At 40.8% G+C, this 20,113-nt stretch overlaps 1 protein-coding gene across 9 annotated transcripts in view; it reads right to left on the bottom strand.

Annotated features, from left to right (window-relative positions):
* Nucleotides 1-5,771: 5,771 nt before the first annotated feature.
* LOC5569251 (disintegrin and metalloproteinase domain-containing protein 12) overlaps nt 5,772-20,113 on the bottom strand; it is a 1,070,169-nt gene continuing 1,055,827 nt past the window's right edge. For 2 of the 9 annotated variants that reach the window (XM_021845745.1, XM_021845747.1), the window contains exons 19-23: nt 18,246-18,310; nt 13,361-14,093; nt 12,896-13,300; nt 12,368-12,577; nt 5,772-6,666 (exon numbers count right to left, since the gene is read on the bottom strand). In XM_021845745.1, the coding sequence (XP_021701437.1) occupies nt 6,228-6,666; nt 12,368-12,577; nt 12,896-13,300; nt 13,361-14,093; nt 18,246-18,310 (1,852 nt within the window). In that variant the 3' untranslated portion in view covers nt 5,772-6,227. Of the gene's footprint in view, nt 6,667-11,566; nt 12,303-12,367; nt 12,578-12,895; nt 13,301-13,360; nt 14,094-18,245; nt 18,311-20,113 lie in introns of those variants that run through there. The other 7 variants (XM_021845753.1, XM_021845779.1, XM_021845751.1 and 4 more) reach the window with 6 other exon arrangements.

Genomic DNA, 20,113 nt, shown 5'->3' with positions numbered 1-20,113 from the left:
AATCTTTTTGGAGTTCTCTTCAAACTCTTTCAGAAACATCGAAAACTATAAAAAGTTCCAATGGATTTTTTTTAAATTTAATTAAAAATCGCATTAGTTTGTCCAAAAATTAAACCTGTGATTTTTCTAGAAAACAGTTTAATGATTTCTTCCCAGGATCTCTCCAAATATTCAAACAGCAATTCTACCGAAGATGCATCTGAAATTATTTCAGTACTTTAATTTGTTTCTTCCTTCGGGTTTTACTATCAATGATTTTTGAACACCTCTCAGAACACCATAAATTCATCTGCAGAATTCGAAGGAAATTTCCTCAGAAAGTTGCTTCTTGTATTCCCTAAGAAACTCCCGTGTAAATTTTCGAAGCATTATCGGGAAATTTATGTAAAAATATTTGCATAAAATTCTGGAGCATTAGTTTTTTATAATTAAGCCTTCAAAGATATAAAAAGAATTCCAGAAGAATTTATTCTTCATATTTTAGAGGAGTTTATGAAGAAATTCTCTGGAGGATTATTTGTTATCTTGAAGGAACTCTTAGATTCTTGGTGTTATTATCAGCGTTGTTGTTCCTTAGAGTAGTGGAATCCTGGAAGGCAAGCTATGAGAAATTTCCGTAGGATGTACTTAAATAATATTTGGATTTTGTTTTCAGATATGTGTCTGCCAGAACTTTTGATAAATTTCTTGTGTGAATTTCAGGAAATTCAGGAATTCCTCGGGAAAGAGATTGCCCAAGGAAATTTACCAGTACTCATGTTCAAAACAAATATTTTGAGAATATCTCAAGAAAAAAGGTAGAATACCTTGAAAAAGTATTGATTTCTGTAAATACACTGACAATATCCATGAATTGAGAAATTGAATGTATCATTAGTTGAGCTCTTAGAAGAATACTTAGTGGAATCAAGGAAAAATAGAAATTATTGGGGTGGTTTACGGAGGAATCTCTGCAATACATTTTAGTATCAAGCTTATGAACCCATGTCTTGTGTCTTTAGGGCAGTAAATCCATTAGAACACCCTGAATAATTTATGGAATGAAAATTATTCAAAGAGAAAATTAAAAACACACCCTTGAAAAATCTCTACAGAAATTCCTTAACTAATTCACGGTTTTTTTTGTCTGATTCATTAGAGGAATAGGTACTTGCAATATGCCTGGGAAAATTCAGGAGTTACTCCTGAAACACATAAAGGTGGAATCTATTTTAGGGGATTATTGGAACTGTGTGAATTCTTTATATCCCGTATGAATAACTGGCTACCCGAGTAACCAAATAGAACTTTAATTCGCCTTTCGTGCTAATATAGTACTACTATAGAGCGGACATGCTCTATATTAGCCGTTGGATTGCCCAAAAACTCGAATTGCGTGCTAGTGGTGACTATGGTATATAGAATCCACTGTCTTGAGAAGTTATAATAGGATTGATAAAAGCAGGCGGTTTATGAGCCTCTGTACGTGCCATAAATTCTTTTGTTCTTATGACTTTTACTGTGCGCCGTGTGTTGGTGCTGTCTCGCTCTCTCACCCAGGCAACCTGAAAACAGGGCGCACTGTAAAAGTCAAACGTTCAACTGACACTTGTCTGGGTAAGTTATGTGAGTGTCGCGTAGTGGGTGATTCCTTGCTGGTTGATAATACAAACTCATTATTGGCGATCCTGCTAGTTTTCTGCCTTTGTAGAAATATACCTGGCTTTTATTTTCATATATATTGGGAGAAATCACCCTTCAGCGTTGTTAAAGTGAAATAAACAAGGTGAAAAAAAGTGCAGCTTGGTGTGGTCGAGTGAGAGTTCCTCATCCCAGATTTAATTAGTGATAAGATAGTGCGAAAAAAGAGTTGCGATAAAAGTTTCCTGCAATAAGATAAACCGATAGGATTCGGTGGCGTGTTTAGAAAGTGAAATGAAAAGCAGTACTTTGAGTCGATCTTGTTGTTTTGCTCTGAGCAAATGTCAGATCGAGAACATCCAGAGTGTTGTTTGCCGTGGGGGAAGAAGATTCCTGGCAATGTCCGCTGATGAAAAGTTAGAACCGTTGATTTTGTTGTTTTACTATATGCAGGCTTCTTCCTTGCTCTTGACTTATTCTCTTTCTTCCCCTTTTAATGATCAACTACAATAGAGAAGCGATTTTATCCACATTCAAACTGAGCGTACGTGATCTGCGGGATGAAGAGTTGACACGTTTGTGTTTGCTTATTTTCATTCCCACAGTGGTAAAGAGTTTGTTTTGACAATCTCAGTGCTTAAAAGAGAAAGAGATTATTTTCTCCCTTTCTCAGTTAGGGGGAGAGCATTTTTTCCCATTTCTCAGTTCGGGGAAGAGCATTTCCAGGCAGCTCTTTGTTGTCTCTTTGAAGATGACGGAGAAACCAACCTCAGTACATCCCAAAAGCAATGATAATGTGTTTGCAGAGCTTCGCAGTAAGCTAGAGCTGTTAAATGGAAGATGTGCGTTTGGATAGAGCCAACGTTTCTCTCCACTCCCTCAGCCACGGATTATTCTACCAACATCGAATGCATAATCATAATTGTTGTGAGCGTACGAGGTCAGATCAAGATGAGCAAAGTAAAGCCTGGCTATATGCAAATGTTAGATCAAAAGCTAGTAGCGTGCTGTTTGCAGTAGAGAAAAAGATCCCTGGCAATGTGCGCTGATGAAAAGCTAGAATAGTTGATCTTGTTTTTTTGCTATGTGCAAATGTCAGATCGGAAGCTAGTAGCGTGTTGTTTGCCGTGGGAGAAGAGAAGTCCCGGTAATGTCCACTGATAAAAAAGAAACAGGATTCCTAGAGCGTATTGTTTTCGTGGAATAAGAGATACAAAAATGTTCGCTACGAAAGAGCGAGGTTTAATGATCCTATTTTTTATGGGCAAATGCAAGTTCAGAATCTTGAAGCGTTCTGTTTGTCATGTAAAGAGAACTGGCAAAATTTACTGACGTAAAGTGAACTTTGGCGATTTCATTGTTTTGCTCTATGCTAATCTCAGATCGGATCATCACAGTGTATTATTTCTCATCGTACCTGCCACCCGATATACGAATGCGAAAATGGCAAGTTTGGCGATGAAAGCTCTCAGTTAATAACTGTGGAAGTGCTCATAAGAACATTAAGCTGTGTAGTAGGCTCTTTCCCAGTGGGTACGTAATGCCAAGAAGAAGAAGAAGTAATCAAAGACGAAATAAAGACCTCCATGTTCCTTGCAGTTGCCCAAAATTTTACGGCGCATAAGGTAATAGAGCAAAATCTAAAATGCCATGAAAAATGTACTGCGATCTGTCAAATTTGGGTACCTTTTACAGTACCAAGGTACCAAATGCAACACTAGAAGTGGTACTCATTCTGAACCCGACTTAGGCTGTGAACTGTTTCACCAGATCGTTTAACTTTTAGTTAAAATTCGACAGCTCGATAGTTATTTCCCCTCCGTTTAGAAATAACCCTGCCCTGGAGCATGGTTAAACTTGACAGTTCGAAAGTTATTTCTTGCTCCCGTGAATTTGAGAATAACTAACCATCTGTCAACTTTGTTCTGAAATAACTACTCGACTGTCAAAGCTCAAATGGGTCGACTGCGATGTTCAATTTAACCATTTGAGGGGAAAATAACTATCGAAACTAATAGTTAAACGAACTGGTGAAACGGTTCACAGCCTTATATGTCTGGACTAAACAAATAACAAATTCGAAAATTTTGTTCGCCTGCAGCGCCTACTGGTGCATTAATGGTACACAGAAAGAAAAATCCATGTAAATTTCAGCGTAAAATCATGCACATGAAGGGAATGCCAGATATATCGCAAATTGACATGACACATCGTGTAAAATTACATCAACGTCATGTAAATTTATGCGAATTGTCGCGTAATCGGTTAGAGTTCATACCAGATTACACTATGTATAGCGGAAACTTACATGATGTTATTGTATTTTTTTCACGATGTTTCCCTTCATGTGCATGATTTTACGCTTAAATTCACATGCATTTTTATATCTGTGTAGCTTTTCAACACAGTGCATTATATATCCCTCAGTTACTTGGGAAGGCTGCCGGACCCATTACCAATCAAATATTCAGACCTTTCCAATCTGGAATCGCACAAGGTATCAATCGACCAGTTATTTAGCCAACATAGACGTGTTTCAGAATCCTCTTAGATCAATGTTAAATAAAAAGAATGTGGATACCTGCATAGTTTAACGTTTCATGCAAAAAAGGTGCAAACGTTGTGTAAAATGATCGTTTTGCGTGAAATTCGTAGTATAATTTTTGAGGTCGCTCGCCCTCCTGAAGGAAATACAAGGTACGCCCATGAGCGTAACCCTTTCCTATGTTCCAAACTCCCAGTGTTTTCTCGAGAAAGTGCAGAAGACTCAACGGCTTTCTTGAAACGAGTAACACATCCCCATCCCGAATTGACCTGCATTCGGACGTCCAATAATGTACCCTTAATTAAATTTTATGGAAATAATGGCACTTTGACTTCTGATTTTCTCGACGAAATGATTTTAAATTTACAGAGAAGGATTGGAATTCACATGTTTTGAGAGCATAGGTTTTCGATCTACTTCGTCGCAAGCGCTAACATTCGTCGTATCAAAGTAACATTTTAAGTCCACTACAGCGGATATTCAAACTTATCTGCAACATAGATACATTTTCTAAGTGTAATTATGTAAAATCGGTTCGTCCACTTGTACATCAAAAATGCAATAATTTCACGCGCTTTTCACCGAACGAAATTTGATTAGCGATCCACAGAGACTCGTCACATTCAAATTTCTGTCGGCCCACCTGTGTGACTTACTTCACTGGGCTCTCATTTACATCATGGAAAACCTTTGTACATAATCACTGAAGGATTTCATTACAATCCCACGCCGTAAAACTTCTATAATTCATGGAATTTTAAGGAATTTCCTTAACGAACGCATACAATTAAGAACGTTAATAATGTTTTCAATCGATCGGTCTAGAAAAAAAATCTGCGGATGTCAATTCCTTCACAATCAATGTAGTGTTTTCGCTGCACTGTGAGCAGCTGTCATGATTAATCGGTCAAAAGGAATTGTGTATAAGTGTGGGTTGTGTTTTGATGGCGCCAATAAATTTGAGGCCCAGATAGCCGTAGCGGTAAACGTGCAGCTATTCAGCACGACCAAGCTGAGGGTCGTTGGTTTGAATCGCACCGGTCGAGGATCTTTTCGTAAAGGAAATTATCTCGACTTCTCAGGGAATATAGTATATTCGTGCTTGCCGCACTATATACGCATGCATATACAGTCAATTGGCATCGATTTGTATCAGCATTATGTACTGCAAAACTAGGTGAATTGCAGGCTCTCACTGATCAAAGCTTAATACGATGGAAATTAGCGCATCACCCAAATGGAAATTGTATTGTTAGCTTACAAATTGTTAATGATGTACTGTGGGAGAATGTTATGAAGCAAGTGAATATACCTTCCAAAATAGCTCAAAACCTTGAAACTACTATAACTTTCTTTTTCCTCGTTGAAATATTTTCGAATTCACGGAGAAGATGTCTTTTGAATGGTGGTCTGCCAAATTCTTGATAATTTGTTTCCGTTTATTACGGTTCCATACACACCGTGACAGGACACATTGTGGGTGGGTGTATGGCTTCGAATGTATATGGACGATGATTGAGGGAGGTATAAGAGGTGCTGGGCCGGGGCTGAATGTGATGATAATGGTGAACACTTTGTTACTCTTATTTTTTCCATATTGTTCTCACTGGTTATTTTAACATTTTTTTTTTGTGTTTGTTTCGTTTGTGTGTATACTGCTGCTTTCACACTCCGCTACTCTCGCCTAAATTCGCTCTCATTCGTGCCCGCGCATTCGGTTTGCATTTGGAATTATTTATGGAAAGTGTTTTTCTGCTTATTATCCCTATTACGGTTCATTTCCCGCTATGTTAGCTTGAAAAGATTTCCTCTGTTGTCTTGCTATATTTGTTTTCTCGGCTTTGAATGGGATTTCTTTTGCTTCTATTATTGGGAGTTTTACTCGGGTTTGATCAGTTAAATTCGTCTCGATGATTATGATAACACGTACAATTCTGCAGTTTTAGCATTTTTTTTTTGAACATTGTTGTTTGACGTTCTCTGGTTTATGGATCTAATAGTTTTTGGTTTTGTTATCTTGGGGATTCAATCTCTGCCGGCATTAAATCCCGTTTAGCTACTATCAGTGTTTATATTCGGGATAGCGACCTGTATTCTCCATTATATGATTTCCGTCGGGTCCTTGGCCTTGCATAATGGGTCCACGTCTCGACGGCTGTACCACGCTTCCAGAGCTCTCGGTCTCGGTGGAGGGTGGCGAAGGATAGTAGTCTCTGCTGTTCACCAACTGATGACTCAAATTGGTGATATTGTGACAGCTGCCCATTGCTGGTACTCCATTGACGTTGCTGGTGGTGGTGATGGTGGTGGTATTGTTGTTGTCGTGATGCAACTGCTGTTGCTGATGCGATGGATGTTGTTGAATATGGCCGTGCATGGTACTGGCTGATGATGGACCTTGCGCGTGGGACGAATCCGATCCTTGCTCCATTACCACCACGGAAACCACGTCCTCACTCGCCCATCGGGCTAACTGTTGTTGAGCTTGAAATAAGTCATCACTAAAACAGTGATATGCAGCAGGGCAATTTCGTGGTGGTTTATACCAAAACAAACAAAGAAAGAAACAAATGGTTGAAAAAACTTTCTTTTGGTCTTTCAGGTCAACTAACCAAATCAAGAGTAATCGGGGGTGGTATAGGGAACGAAAAGAGGGACCACAGACCGCGAACGGCCATGAGTCCCCGGTTCTCAGACAGGATTCAGACAGGTGCTCGGCATGAGTGCGCTGCGAGTGGTTTTTGTGAGAGTTTGGTGCTCCAGAGTGTAACACATCAAAAAAATGAACATAGAAAACTCATAAAGACCAGAAGAAATACTACTTAAAAGAAATCATACAAGCATCTCAGACACTACGAGCGATTACGGATGGGGGGTGATTGCGGTGGCGGTCAACAAACTGTGGCTTTGTACAGGTGCGCATCGGTTCGGGGTTCTACTTACATTCTATGGTAGGAAACATGTTGAGTTGTTTTTTTTATCATTCGGAATTTTCTTGAAACCCCTGATTCTTGTTATCTTTTTAAGATTAGTGTAATTAGGTAATATGGTCACGAGTTTTAACAATTTGATGAAAAATGTCGAAAGAATTCAAGTCATGTTCGCATTTATAGCATTTGTAAAGATTGTTTTTCTATAAGGTATACAAATTTAGGAATAAAAAAGATTTTTATGTATGGTTTTGTGAAACTATCTTAATAACTGATTTACTAATCATTCTTTTAATCATCTCACTCTAACTACAGTTATACCCTTGATACTGTTTAGAGATTCCATTTATGACTTAAGTTGAGAATGGAGAGCTAAAGCGTGTAACATTCTGGCAGTTCAAAATACAATTTGTTTATAAATCCCATTTTCAACAATTTGGCGGCTCTCATTAGAATGCTTGGAAATTTTCAGTGATTTTCATGAAATTATTAATGATTTTCATGAATTTATAGTGGCCGGAAATCATCATCGTGAAGCTAAAACAATGGTAGGTCCAGCGGTAAAAGTATCGCATCGGAGAATATATGGTATACCTGTCGAAGCATCTACATAATCTTGAAACATTATCTTGGCGACGAGGTTGATCCCTTACTGCTGAAGCGATTCTCCAGTGTAAAAATCTGGATGAGGGCACCGATGCAGCGGAGGTCTCGGCTGCCCTCAAAGAGCAGTGTAACATCGACGAGCCAGTAAGATCATCTACCTTAGAAAGGGACCACAGCGCACCCAGGTGGCGGCGATCAGGATGCCGGTCGCAGGGACCAACAAAGCGAAGAACTTGGGCATACTCAAGGAAGGCTGGTCGGTTTGCCGGCTGAGCATACAACAGCCTCCTGAAGTTTGCTTCAAGTGTTTCGGGAAGGGCCATAAGTCGTGGAATTGCAATGGTTCCGACAGAAGTAAGATGTGCAGAAAATGCGGAACCGAAGGCCATAGGGCAAGCGATTGTAAGCAAATCGCTAAGTGCCTAATATGTGTCGACAGAGCAGACAACGGACACTTAACGGGCGGACTCAAATGTCCGGGCACAAGCGGATTTTCATTAAAAACGGAAGTAACGCTGTTAAATTTAAACCACTGTGATACAGCCAAGCAGCTGATTTGACAGTCATTCTCGGAAACCAAGACTGACGTGGTGTTACTATCGGAGCCATACCGGATACCAGCCAACAACGGGAACTGGGTGGCGGAGCTGCTATAGGGACAACACCAACTTTAAGAAGTAGTCTCTATCTCAAATTACGGTTTTGTGATAGCAAAAATCAACGGCTTGTTCTATTGCAGTTGTCACGCGCTCCCAAGGTGGTCGATTGAGGAATTTTCCCACATGGTCGACAGGATGATAGCCGAACTAGCTAATCGGGAGCCAGCAGTGATAGCTGGCGACTTTAATGCATGGGCAGTGGAGTGGGGTAGCCACTGCATCAACCAAAGAGGCCAGTTATTGTTGGAATCCCTGGCCGCATTAAATGTAGTGCGGGAAAATGTGGGTACAGTGAGTACCTTCCGCAGAAATGGGGCAGAATCGATTATCGACGTGACGTTTTGTAGTCCTAACGTTTTAGGTATCATGAACTCGCGCGTTGATGACGATTATACTCATAGCGATCATCGATCGATTTGTTATAGTATAATACCAGGCGGGCGAAAGGCAGCTCGATGTAAGTCGACACAAGCCCGAGGTTGGAAAACAGCGCGCCTAGAGAAGTCGCCCGAGTTGCTGTGATCGATGATCGATGTACTCTTCCTGCATAATCCCAGAAGCCCATGGCCCCCAGCGCCGTATGCGGCAGATGAAGGAGAAGAAGTGGCTAGAGTGACAAACGAAGAGCTGGCAGAAGTCGTGAAATCATTCGCGTCAAACAAGGCATCGGGACCCGATGGTATCCCGAATGTTGCCTTAAAAGCGGCAGTGGAGGCGGATCCGGATGCAACGCTGCATTGATCAAGGAATCTTCCCGGATGTTTGGTGACAGTGCTACTACCAAAAGCGGGGAAACCACCAGGTGACCCGTCGGCGTATAGACCTATATGTCTACTAGATACGACGGGCAAGTTATTGGAGAGGTTGATTCTCAACAGGCTAGTACCGTATACGGAGAGTGTGGTCGGCCAGTCCAACAACCAGTTTGGATTCAGGAAAAGTAAATCTACTCTGGACGCTATTCAGTCGGTTGTTCAGACAGCTGAGGTGGCAATCGAGCATAAAAGGAGCGGCATCCGTCACTGCGCGGTTGTTACTCTGGATGTGAAGAATGCGTTCAACAGCGCAAAATTGGAAGCAATAACACACGCACTTCTCCGCCTTAAGGTACCGGTGCAGTTGTGTAAGCTTCTAGAAAGCTATTTTGATGGTAGGATTCTACTGTATGACACAAAGGAGGGGCAAAAAAGCGTTCGAATTACCGCGGGAGTACCTTAAGGTTCAATTCTGGGCCCACTGTTATGGAATGCGATGTACGATGACGTACTGAGGCTGCCTCTTCCGACGGATATTAAGATTGTTGGCTTTGCCGACGATATCACCCTAGTGGTCTATGGTGAATCGGTGGAGGAAGTAGAGTTGACAGCAGCGCACTCCATTTCCATAGTTGAGGAATGGATGAAGTCTAGGAAACTAGGACTGGCCATCACAAGACCGAGGTGGTGGAGGTCAACAACCGAAAGTCCGAGATACGGGCGCTTATCACGGTAGGTGATTGCACCATACAGTCCAAGCGATCCCTAAGGCTTAGGCTCTTAGGGTAATGATCGATGATAAGCTAATCTTCGCTAGCCACGTTGAATATGCCTGTAAAAGGGCATCTACGGCTATAGCGGCGCGATCGAGGATGGTTTCTAACAGTTCTGCTGTAATTGCCAGGAAACGCAAGCTACTGGCAAGCGTGGCGCTATCCATACTAAGGTATGGAAGACCAATCTGGTCAAAAGCGCTTAGAACGAGCAGAAACCTTAAGCGGTTGGAAAGCACGTACAGGATAATGTGCTTAAGAGTAGCAAGCGCATACCGAACGGTATCAAAAGAGGCCGTGTGCATCATAGGCGAGATGACGCCCATTGGGCTCATCATCAAGGAAGATGTTCAATGCTTCAACCAAAGAGGTACTAGAGGAATCCGCGACACGTGTAAAGAGAAAACGCTCAGAAGTTGGCAGCGGGAATGGGATAACTTCACTAAGGGTAGATGGACCCATCGGCTTATACCAAATGTGTCAGATTGGTAAGGAAGAAACCATGGGGAAGTGAAATTCCACCTGACGCAGTTTCTGTCAGAACATGGTTGCTATAGACAGTACCTGCATAGGTTCGGGCGCTCAGAATCTCCTGTGGCCCCATTTATGCTGGTGTGGAGGAAACAGGGGAGCATGTCGTGTTCGATTGTCCCCGTTTCATTGTTGTGAGAGGTCGCATGCTCGCTACATGCGGAGGGAACAAGTCCCCTGACAATATTATAGAGTGAATGTTATGTTATTAGAATATTGGGGCCCAGATAGCCGTAGCGGTAAACGCGCAGCTATTCAGCAAGACCAAACTGAGGGTCGTGGGTTCGAATCCCACCGGTCGAGGATCTTTTCGGGTTGGAAATTTTCTCGACTTCCCAGGGCATAGAGTATCTTCGTACCTGCCACACGGATATGCACATGCAAAAATGGTCATTGGCATAGTAAGCTCTCAGTCAAAAACTGTGGAAGTGCTCATAAGTACACTAAGCTGAGAAGCAGGCTCTGTCTCAGTGGGGACGTAACGCCAGAAAGAAGAAGAAGAGAAGTTATGTTATTATGTTAGAATTGCAGCGCCTATGGCACGCCGACCAAGAGTTGGCTGCAGAGGCTGGTCTCTTGTAACACTGTTTAAGTCGGCTGGGGGAAGCAGTTTGCCTAGGCTACTTCTGCTTCATGTGTTGTGTTATATGCGTAAGGTGATTCCGGGGAGGTAAGGGTATGAGGCCAAGGGTAATGTCGATGCACTGTACACCATTTGAGCAAATCAAAAAGAATTGCTCAAGTACAGTGCATGGGCTGGTTTTAGCGGGTCGTCGTTGGTGCGTCACCCCTGAGTAACATTCTCAGGAGGTCTGTTCGCAGATTTCCCCCTTGTAAAAAAGACATATGGAAGATCAAGGGAGTGGTACTGTTGCCAAAGAATGGAAACCGACTAGGGATGCAGGTGCAGGATCATACTGTCTTATAAGTCTGCAATATATACTTGATAAAGGTTGGGAACATGTGATCCTCAACAGCGTAATGGTAATAGCGCAATCGTTACAACTAAAGCAGTAAGGATTCCGAAAAGGAAGGTCGAAATTTCACGTTATCCTGAAGGTGTTTGATAGGGGTTACTGCCCCGCGGTAACATCTATGAAGAAAACCGTTCAACATCGTCAGCTGGGAAGCCATTGCCACAGTAGTGCTTCCGACTACTTGTGCCAAATCTGGAAGAACTACTTCCAGAAAATACGGTACCTCAGCCTGAGGTACGGCGGTGAAATCCAAGCAGAATTGAGAGAAGCTGATTGCCGTACAGGATTATATCGTTTTCCACGCTTTAGTCTCAACTAGAAGATTTCTTGAATGAAGATTTCTTTCAACTAAGCTACTCAGTATTGATTCTAGCTTGCTTCCGTAGACAGTGAATATCTTGAATCAGAGATATTCTACCCTAGAGCGTTTTGGGGCATGCGTGTAGAGTTTGTATGTTAGAGATTTAAATGTTACCATTTGAAATTTTACATATGATTCGATGGAATCTTTAAGGCATTGTACCTTATTTTCAGTTTTCTTTATGTCCTAGCTATGAATCGAATCCCTATCCCTGAGCTGAGAACGCAACGGAAATTGATCTGAAAACTAGGCTATATTTATGTTTTAGATATTACGAATTAAAATGTCAATGTGTACAGAAGCTTATTTCAATAATCGGGATCGTAACTCTTGGATCTACTCAGATGACCTAACTAAACGTGTTGGGGATCAGTCATTTTTCTCAAACCGTCGACATCAATACAATATTGAGTGTTCTCCTGCGAGGACGGCTTAACGGGTTTCAAAGTCTACGATGGTGTCTTCAACAGTGTGTTATTTACAAAAGTTCTACGAAAGAGCTCGTTTGTACAGGGGCTTGGTATGACTACGTTCCAAACTGGGTACTACAATTGCAGAAAGAAGATCATATCAAACTTTCCGGGAATTACGTAATTTGACGTTAACTTACTAGCCGTCGGATGAGCCCGTTCCGTCCCGTTCCAAGTCGCGAATGTCCAAGGACCGAGTGTTGACGAATTCTCGTCGGCGACGGCTCGGTGCTCCGCCACTGATGATGCTTCCGGTGCCTCCGCCGCCACCGCTGCTGCCACCGCCATCGCAATCACGCTTTTTATGGCGATATTTACACAGTTCGGATGAGAGTGATGAAGCATGGGAACTAAAATGCAATGGTCCGGAAAAAGCTGGATTGTTTTACACATGTGTGCGTTTGGTTTTGATGTTGTTAGGCTGATTTGAGGATTATGGTAGGGAAGTTGGTCTGGAGTCTTGTTTGAATAAAAAGCATGTTCTATGGGAAGGGGGGGATTGGCTTGAGGATGTACTATGTCTTGCAGGATATAAGGTTGCTATTGTGAAAACTTTGTATGTACAATACGAAGCGGTTTGCAGGCAGCCACTAACACCACTTTACGTTCTAGGTGCTGTTGTTTTGGTCTTGTTTTGGTTTTGATTAGATCGGTTTGGAAACACCTACCTTTCACTATCGTTGGTGTCACGTTGGTCACTTAAGGCGTTCCTGTCGTGTGGGTGCGGATGCACCGGATGGGGATCGGCACTTTCGTAGATTCCTTCTCCGTCTCCGTCATGCAGATGCGTGTGGGACGAATGATGCGATGAATGGCCCGCATGTGAAGAGTGGCCATGGGCGTGCCCATGATGGGTGTGATGACTAAAGGAATGAGGTGAATGGGGTTGGTGGGCAGGATGGCGGCTGGTAGAATGTCGGTAGCGACCGGTACCGCTACTTCCAGGTCCTCCCCCACCGCCACCACCGTACGAAAACCGGGACTCGTCGTCCGACCTCGGGGGACGACAGCGACTACTGTAGGGCGGCAGTATCGTGGCAGTTTTCTGTGATTGAGCTAGTTGTTGATTTGAGCTGAAAAAGTTAATAATTGAAATGTAGGACTTCTATCAAGAAGTTAAAACTATTAGTTACCCATGCGAAGATTCACTACAAGGCGCTGAGCTATCTACTCTATAGTGTCGTTCCATTTCGGTTTCAGACACTCGTGTGTCTTCGGAGCCATTGGGGCTCATATGTCGTGATGAGTGATGTTCCAACTGTCGTATTAGGTCTTCTAGGTTTCGGATACGTAGCGGCTCGTGATCTTCGTCCTGAGGGCGCTGCTGTTGTCGATGATGAGGTATCATCGCTGAAGTGGTTGCCGTATCGCTCAGCAGTGGATGAGGTACGCAGACGTTCTCTTTGGACCCGGTGCGGGAACTGCTGCCTCGTTGATAATCACGTTCTGCTGGGTAGACGTTCGGAGTGTTCTGGATCTGCATGTTGCTTACACAATCTGCTAGGGTTTTCCGTAGTAGCTCCTCGCTAAAGCTACCGGACGGTGTGTTGGCACTACTACGTGGTACCTGGGCTGCCGATCGGCGTAAAGCTTCGAGGATATCCTCGTGGTAACCATTGACAAACTTCATGCCATCCGGTACGGGGCCCACGACCGCTGCGCCCGTCTGGCCACCTGATGGAGGAATAGTGGATTCTTGCTGAGCTATCAATTCGAGATTATCGGACTGTGTATCGTCGGGCCATTTTTCTTTATTGCTATCGACCAACACTAGACCGAATCCGTGTTTTTTTAGTATGCCCTTTTCTGGAAGTTTCGAGGTATTGTTGGGGGGTAGATCGATGAACGATACTGTCTCTTCTTCGCCTTTTTTTGGGTTTTGTGTGTGAGAGAGTGTGGTTCACAACGCACACAGGCGGTTGTTATTAACAAGTTGGTATATTCGAAGGAAAAACCGACAAAAAACGGGAAAAAGAAGAGAGAGAAAACCAAATTTCGGTTCGAGTTTCAGTAGTTTAACCGGACTAGTGAAAAAATGTTTTTGCTTTATGAAAAAATACTAGTAGTTGTTCTTATCAATAATTATTGTTTTTTTTCGGGTGGAGGTAATGGTGGTAATTAGTCAAAAACAAACAAAATCAAAAGCTTGAGCTTGAAAATTGAAGGGTCACTTCCGGGGCTCTAATGTGGACGTGGGGTAGTGCATGAGATTGGGATACAAGTAGGTTTCTTGCTCCAAAAAGCTCTGTGTAATTAAATTCTTATATACAAAGCATTGTGTCCCTTTTTTATGGTTGTTGCCTTTTTGAGATTCGATGCAGTGATCTATCATCTACCTACACCCCCTTGAGTGTGGCTTTCTGTAACAGTGGAGTGGATCTATATCGGGAAGTTCTGATCAATACCGTTCATTAGCGAAGATTTAGTAACCAGAATTGTATCTTTTAAGTTTGCACTGACCTCGATTAGTAACATAAACGCTTTTATGTTTGCAACTGTCTGCTCTTTTTTACAATGATTGTATAACTATTCTACATTTGACCTGTGAAAAACTCTTTTTGTTTTGAGTGAGCTATTTGAAATTGAAAACGTTCTAATTCCCTTACTGGGAATCGGAAGCAGTTGAGCAGTTAACGATTTGGATCGTTCCCCAATAGAAAATTGTCTGCGGAATCGATTGATGGTAAGGGTGATTACCATTATCTAAGTATTCATTTATTTCCCAACTGGGACAAATCCTGCTTCTCAGCTTAGTATTCTCTAACTACTTTCATAGTTCTTAACTAAAAGCTTCCTCCACAGACAAAAAGACTTAACACTCGAATTATTTTCATTGTACTGCAAAATAGCGATCAATCCTCAATCCTAATATTTTGGCAGTTGACGGCTCATCCGTAGCGCTCGTATCGCTTTTGTTCGAGTTTGACGTTTTCGTGTTTCAGCCACCTAGTTTACTAGTTGGCCAAACACAGTATTTTTAGCATTGTGCGTTAATGATCGCGTGACTATGTTTTGAGTAGGGTCCTTAAGCCCTGTACTAATTTAAGTACGAAACGTTTAAGTTTAGGCCAGAATTTAAACTCAAATTTTGTTTTCTGTGTTCCCTCCAAAATGTCATATAGGAATAACCCCAGTGTTGAAAAGTAGAACCCATGTGGCATTTTTATCGACTAGGTGAACGTAAAACGTGATCGAAAGTATTAAGCTTCAAGTTTGGACCCATTTTTAAAATTGAAGTTTAAATATGATTTGGTGTCCGGCGATTCGAAGCAGCGCGGTAATTAAAGGGATATTTGTGTTTGTTTATTTGTTTATGTATCCTAGTAGAATTCCGAAAGAAATGTTAAGTTTTCAAAATAATTTATTTGAGAATTCTTTTTTTTTGATTACTGAAAGTGTCCTTAGAGCTTTGCATTAGTCTTGGGAGAATCAGTGATGGCAGGATGCGTTATCATCTGATGACGGGTAAAAGTAAGTCAAGAAATTATTTCATATGTATTGGATTACGACCGGAAAACTCTATATGTAGTAATAAGCAATCTTAGACGATTTTAATGATAAATTCTTGAAAAGTTCTTCCTTGTTAGATTACTGGTGTAGTCCTTGGCAAGATTTCTGACAGATTCATCAGGAGAACTTAACAGGCTTGAACAGGAATGGCCAAATTCACACCGTTATTAAGGAAAACTTCGGTTACTAGAGAGGATTCCTTCGGTTTGAAGTCACCCATGTGCCGCATGATCGCACAGAAAATGTTTTTGTTTCCCAAGGGAGAAATCTACAAACATAATAAGCCAATTCACATTCTTTCCTTGATAGACTTGGTTATCTTATGAGTAGTAGTATACAATCACTGTAACTACCATAATCCGGGGTACTGTATACTGTATTTTGTTTTTCGACAGATTTAGGCATGTTTAAAAAAATGTTTTGAGCGACTTTTTGATTTAGCTGATATGGGGTAACATTGATCACCTAGGGGACGGATCTGGTGTAGTGGTTAGAACACATGCCTCTCACGCCGTGGACCTGGGATCGAATCCCATCCCCGAGGCAGTCACCAAAAATTTCAGTGAGGACTTCCTTCGGAAGGTAAGTAAAGCCGTTGGTCCCGAGATAAACTAGCCCAGGGCTAAAAATCTCGTTAATAAAGATAGAAAAAAAATTGATCACCTATGTAAACAACGTTCGGTAATATTGAAAATGTCGTTACTTACTTAAATCATGGCCCCTGAAGTCGAATATGAAGGCCAAACGCTTAGAAGTCATTCACTTTTTGAGTTATTTCAAAATTAAAAACACCTCGAACTACGGAATACGCCTAAATGTAGGAAATTGCCTAAGGGAATTCTACATTTTTAACAGTAATTCATAGATGTTGCCTCATTGAGCATACTTATGAAAGTTTTGACAACGGGATTGTTTTTAGCGATACCAATTTTAGTGAGAATCGCATTTTCCTTATTTATATCGTTTGCAGAACTTAAATCTTCGATAGTGTAATCCTTAACCATTGAAATCTTTGTTTCGAAAAGTTGATAAATTTACGCATAAGGTAAACGCAATTTTGCAAAAATCTTCATTTTCATTAGCTCATGAATATGAGAAAGAGAAGCACCATTCATGATTTGGAAATGTTCAATCAATAAATGATGATACAAACTTTTTACGAGATTAGTCATTCCGATCAATGTTACTCCGCTGTGCAATGATACCCCGTATTACGGTATCTACGATGCAGGAAAGTAAAGTTTTTATAGTTTTTTTTCTCCCTACATTTGTTTGTAGTATTCAAAGGTTATTGCTATTGTTGTTTAGCCTGCGCCTTGAGTTGGTTGGTTTAAGTTTCTGGAAAATATGCTAGTAAGCTTGAAAAATATATCTTTTGAAACTATCGGCCAGACAAGCTTATATATTTTGAAAGACACATTTAGAAAATCTCCTTGAACCTAAAAATTTAATCAAATTCGGTTCGAAATTACGATAAGAAATATTATTACGATACCGATTTGATTCAAATCGATCGCAAGGCAGTAGCGGAGGCCTTAGGTCTTCTGAGAAGAATGACAGCGAGCATTGGTTTGATCCTCTTTAGCAGAACGGAGTACATGGTTACAGGTAGATACAGAGGCAGATCTAGGCAAATCAAATATTTCTTGCGTGGAAAGCAAAGTATGTCAAATTATCATACTACACCCTTTACTGTGGGAGGAGAAATAGCGGAATGAAAGAATGGCTTCAGCTTCATAATCAATTTACAGTTGAGATTGGTTGTTTATAATTGATGAGAATTGTTTCATTACCATAAGTATATCTAAGTTCGTTCATATCCGAGTAGTCCGAGCTGCCTGTTGAAATGTGTATATTTATATAATTCTTATTTTCATCCATACCAATGATAGAACCTAACTACTGTAATTATGTTTGTGATTGGAGCTTCGGGATCTAATGGAATAGATTTTTGAGAATTGATGGCTATTACTATTTATGGATGATGAAACTACTGTTAACTTCAAGTGAATTTTTCTGTTTCATACCTTTGATAACTTTACAGAACGACGGTTAAACCGAAAAGGGTTCAGTGCAAACTTAATTCGATTATATCTGGTTATACTTGTACCGGGCATAGAACTGTGATCCCTACATGTTTTTTTTTCGGAGGTGAATTTGACTTTGGGAAGTTCAACAAACTTGCAATGATTGAGGTATAGGGATATTTTTCAAGAAGAAGAAGCAAACTGGATGAATGCAGGATAAATCAAGCAAATGAGACAAATAATTAAATTACGTTATCCAGACATACTGAAGGGGTGGTTAACATTCGTTCAAGTTCAACAGATTCTTGCACAATTTCACTTAAAATGTGAGAATTCAGTGGTAGTGGAATTATGGTTGACAGTAACAAGAAAAATGAACGAATTTGTGTTAAGGTGTGAATTTGATTGTTGATGCATGATGGTGACTACAATCTAGTATTGTGAAAATAAATAAAAAATGATGATTTTTTACAATACTTACCGGAATGGGCCGCATCTTCTTCGCTACCAGAGGCTCCCGTCAACCTACGTATCGATTTATGATCCCTTGGAAAGGCGTGATAGGTTGGAAAGACAAGGGAATGGCATTAGTGGTTTTCAAATTTGAGCGCACGTGAATGACTGGCGGAAAGTGCTTCGGATAAAGGAACGCTTCTTGATGGAAATATTTTATTTTTTGCAGCAAACAACGAGAAATAACCATGCGACTCCATGAAAAAGCATTCTATCCGCAGAACTTTCCTCCATTATTGGTCTTATATGTTGTAAACATTTTCCTTATGCGCAAACATCACTATCTTAAAAATAAAGAAAAAGCTCTGCTCTAAAAATCACTCCTGGTGTTGAAATACGACGGGTTCAAGCCAGTGAACGCAACAATCGGTATTCTGTTCGCTAATTGATATTCGGTTTGTATGATTGGTTGATATGCAATGTAAGTTCGAATGGTGAAAGGGAAGACACGCACTCTTTCCTGATTTACTGTGCTACTGGTTGCTCCTTAACCACTTCATTTTGTTTTCGTTATCGAAACTCATCTAGGATACAAAATTCATTCCTGTCTCTTTTGCAGTCACCGAAATCAAAATAGAATACAACGTAAATGTGGAACGCACTATGCTTGGCATAAAGTATAATATAAATATATATACGGTACCATAAACTGGAAGAAAAGCTACATAGTAACAATGCTCGAAGAGCGAGTAAATGGTGGAGATAGTCGATGTTGACCGTATTTATAGTTTTGTGTAATGTCTTTTTTTCAGATGAGGGAAGATGCGTATGAAATCTAGAGAGCTAACATTTTCAACTACTTTCAAAACTGATGTCAGGCTTTAATTATTCTCACAGCAAACAAATTGTGGTGGTTGTGGGCTTGTGTGTGTGGGAAAGAGTGAGTGAGTGAGAATTTTTAGCGGGTGTGTTAGCGAGGTGGCGTAAAATTGAAGGATCAGATTCTAATTTGAATAAAATGAAATGGGATGTTTTGGATGGCATGCAAATGTGTTTCTACTACCTAACATGGTGGTTGATCCAACAGCTTCCTCCTGCATAATAATTTTATGTAACGTGATTCTGCTTCTGTACCATTTTCAATTTGGCTACGATGAAATCGGGGACAGTAGTATAACTATCAGTACACAGTGCCAAATATTTAGTTAAAATTGAATTGGTGGTTTGCCTTTAAAATTTAACTTCCGTCAAAGAATCTTCGGCAAATAGTCAAACTACAAAACTAGAAGATCGAACGGGAAAAAAATTGAGGAACAGACGGTCTATTTTTCTTAGTAAGAAAGAGCTTTTTAATGAAGCAAATCATGTTCGACCTTCTTTCTTTTCAAACACTTTTCTTTCAGGTCCTTGTGTCCGTTTCCAAATTTGTGCTTGATTATAATCGAGCGTTTACTTCAGCGTGAGCATTAGGGAATATATTACAAAAGATTGAAAGAAAAAACATCGAATGTTCACAAGATCGAAAGATAAAACGTCGAAAAAAGGAAGGGTCAAAACTAATTATTTGAAGAAGGGATAATTTTCCCCTAAGTAAATTCATTTTTGACTTTTTGTCTCTCATGCCTATTGTTTTTTGACAGATTCTTTCTGATCTATTTGATATGACTGCTGAAATTGTCGAACAGCAAGGTGGAAATGCAGTCCGTTTTTCTATTATCTCACAAAATAAATGCTAACGAGTTTTTCACCGCCGGAGTGAATGTTTGTTTGTTTTTCGGTTTCCGCGTTTTGTTGGGCAGTGTGGAGTGCTTCGTGGAAGCCCAAGCATTCGTTCTTTTTATTTTGTGTCATCAGAGCGATTTTTTGCATGAGAAGCGAAAGGGTTATTTTTTTTCT

The sequence above is a fragment of the Aedes aegypti genome, chromosome 1 (assembly GCF_002204515.2).
Source record: "Aedes aegypti strain LVP_AGWG chromosome 1, AaegL5.0 Primary Assembly, whole genome shotgun sequence".
NCBI lineage: Eukaryota > Metazoa > Arthropoda > Insecta > Diptera > Culicidae > Aedes > Aedes aegypti.
The sequence above is the reverse complement of the archived record's forward strand: the minus strand, read 5'-3'. Positions and strand labels throughout refer to the sequence as shown.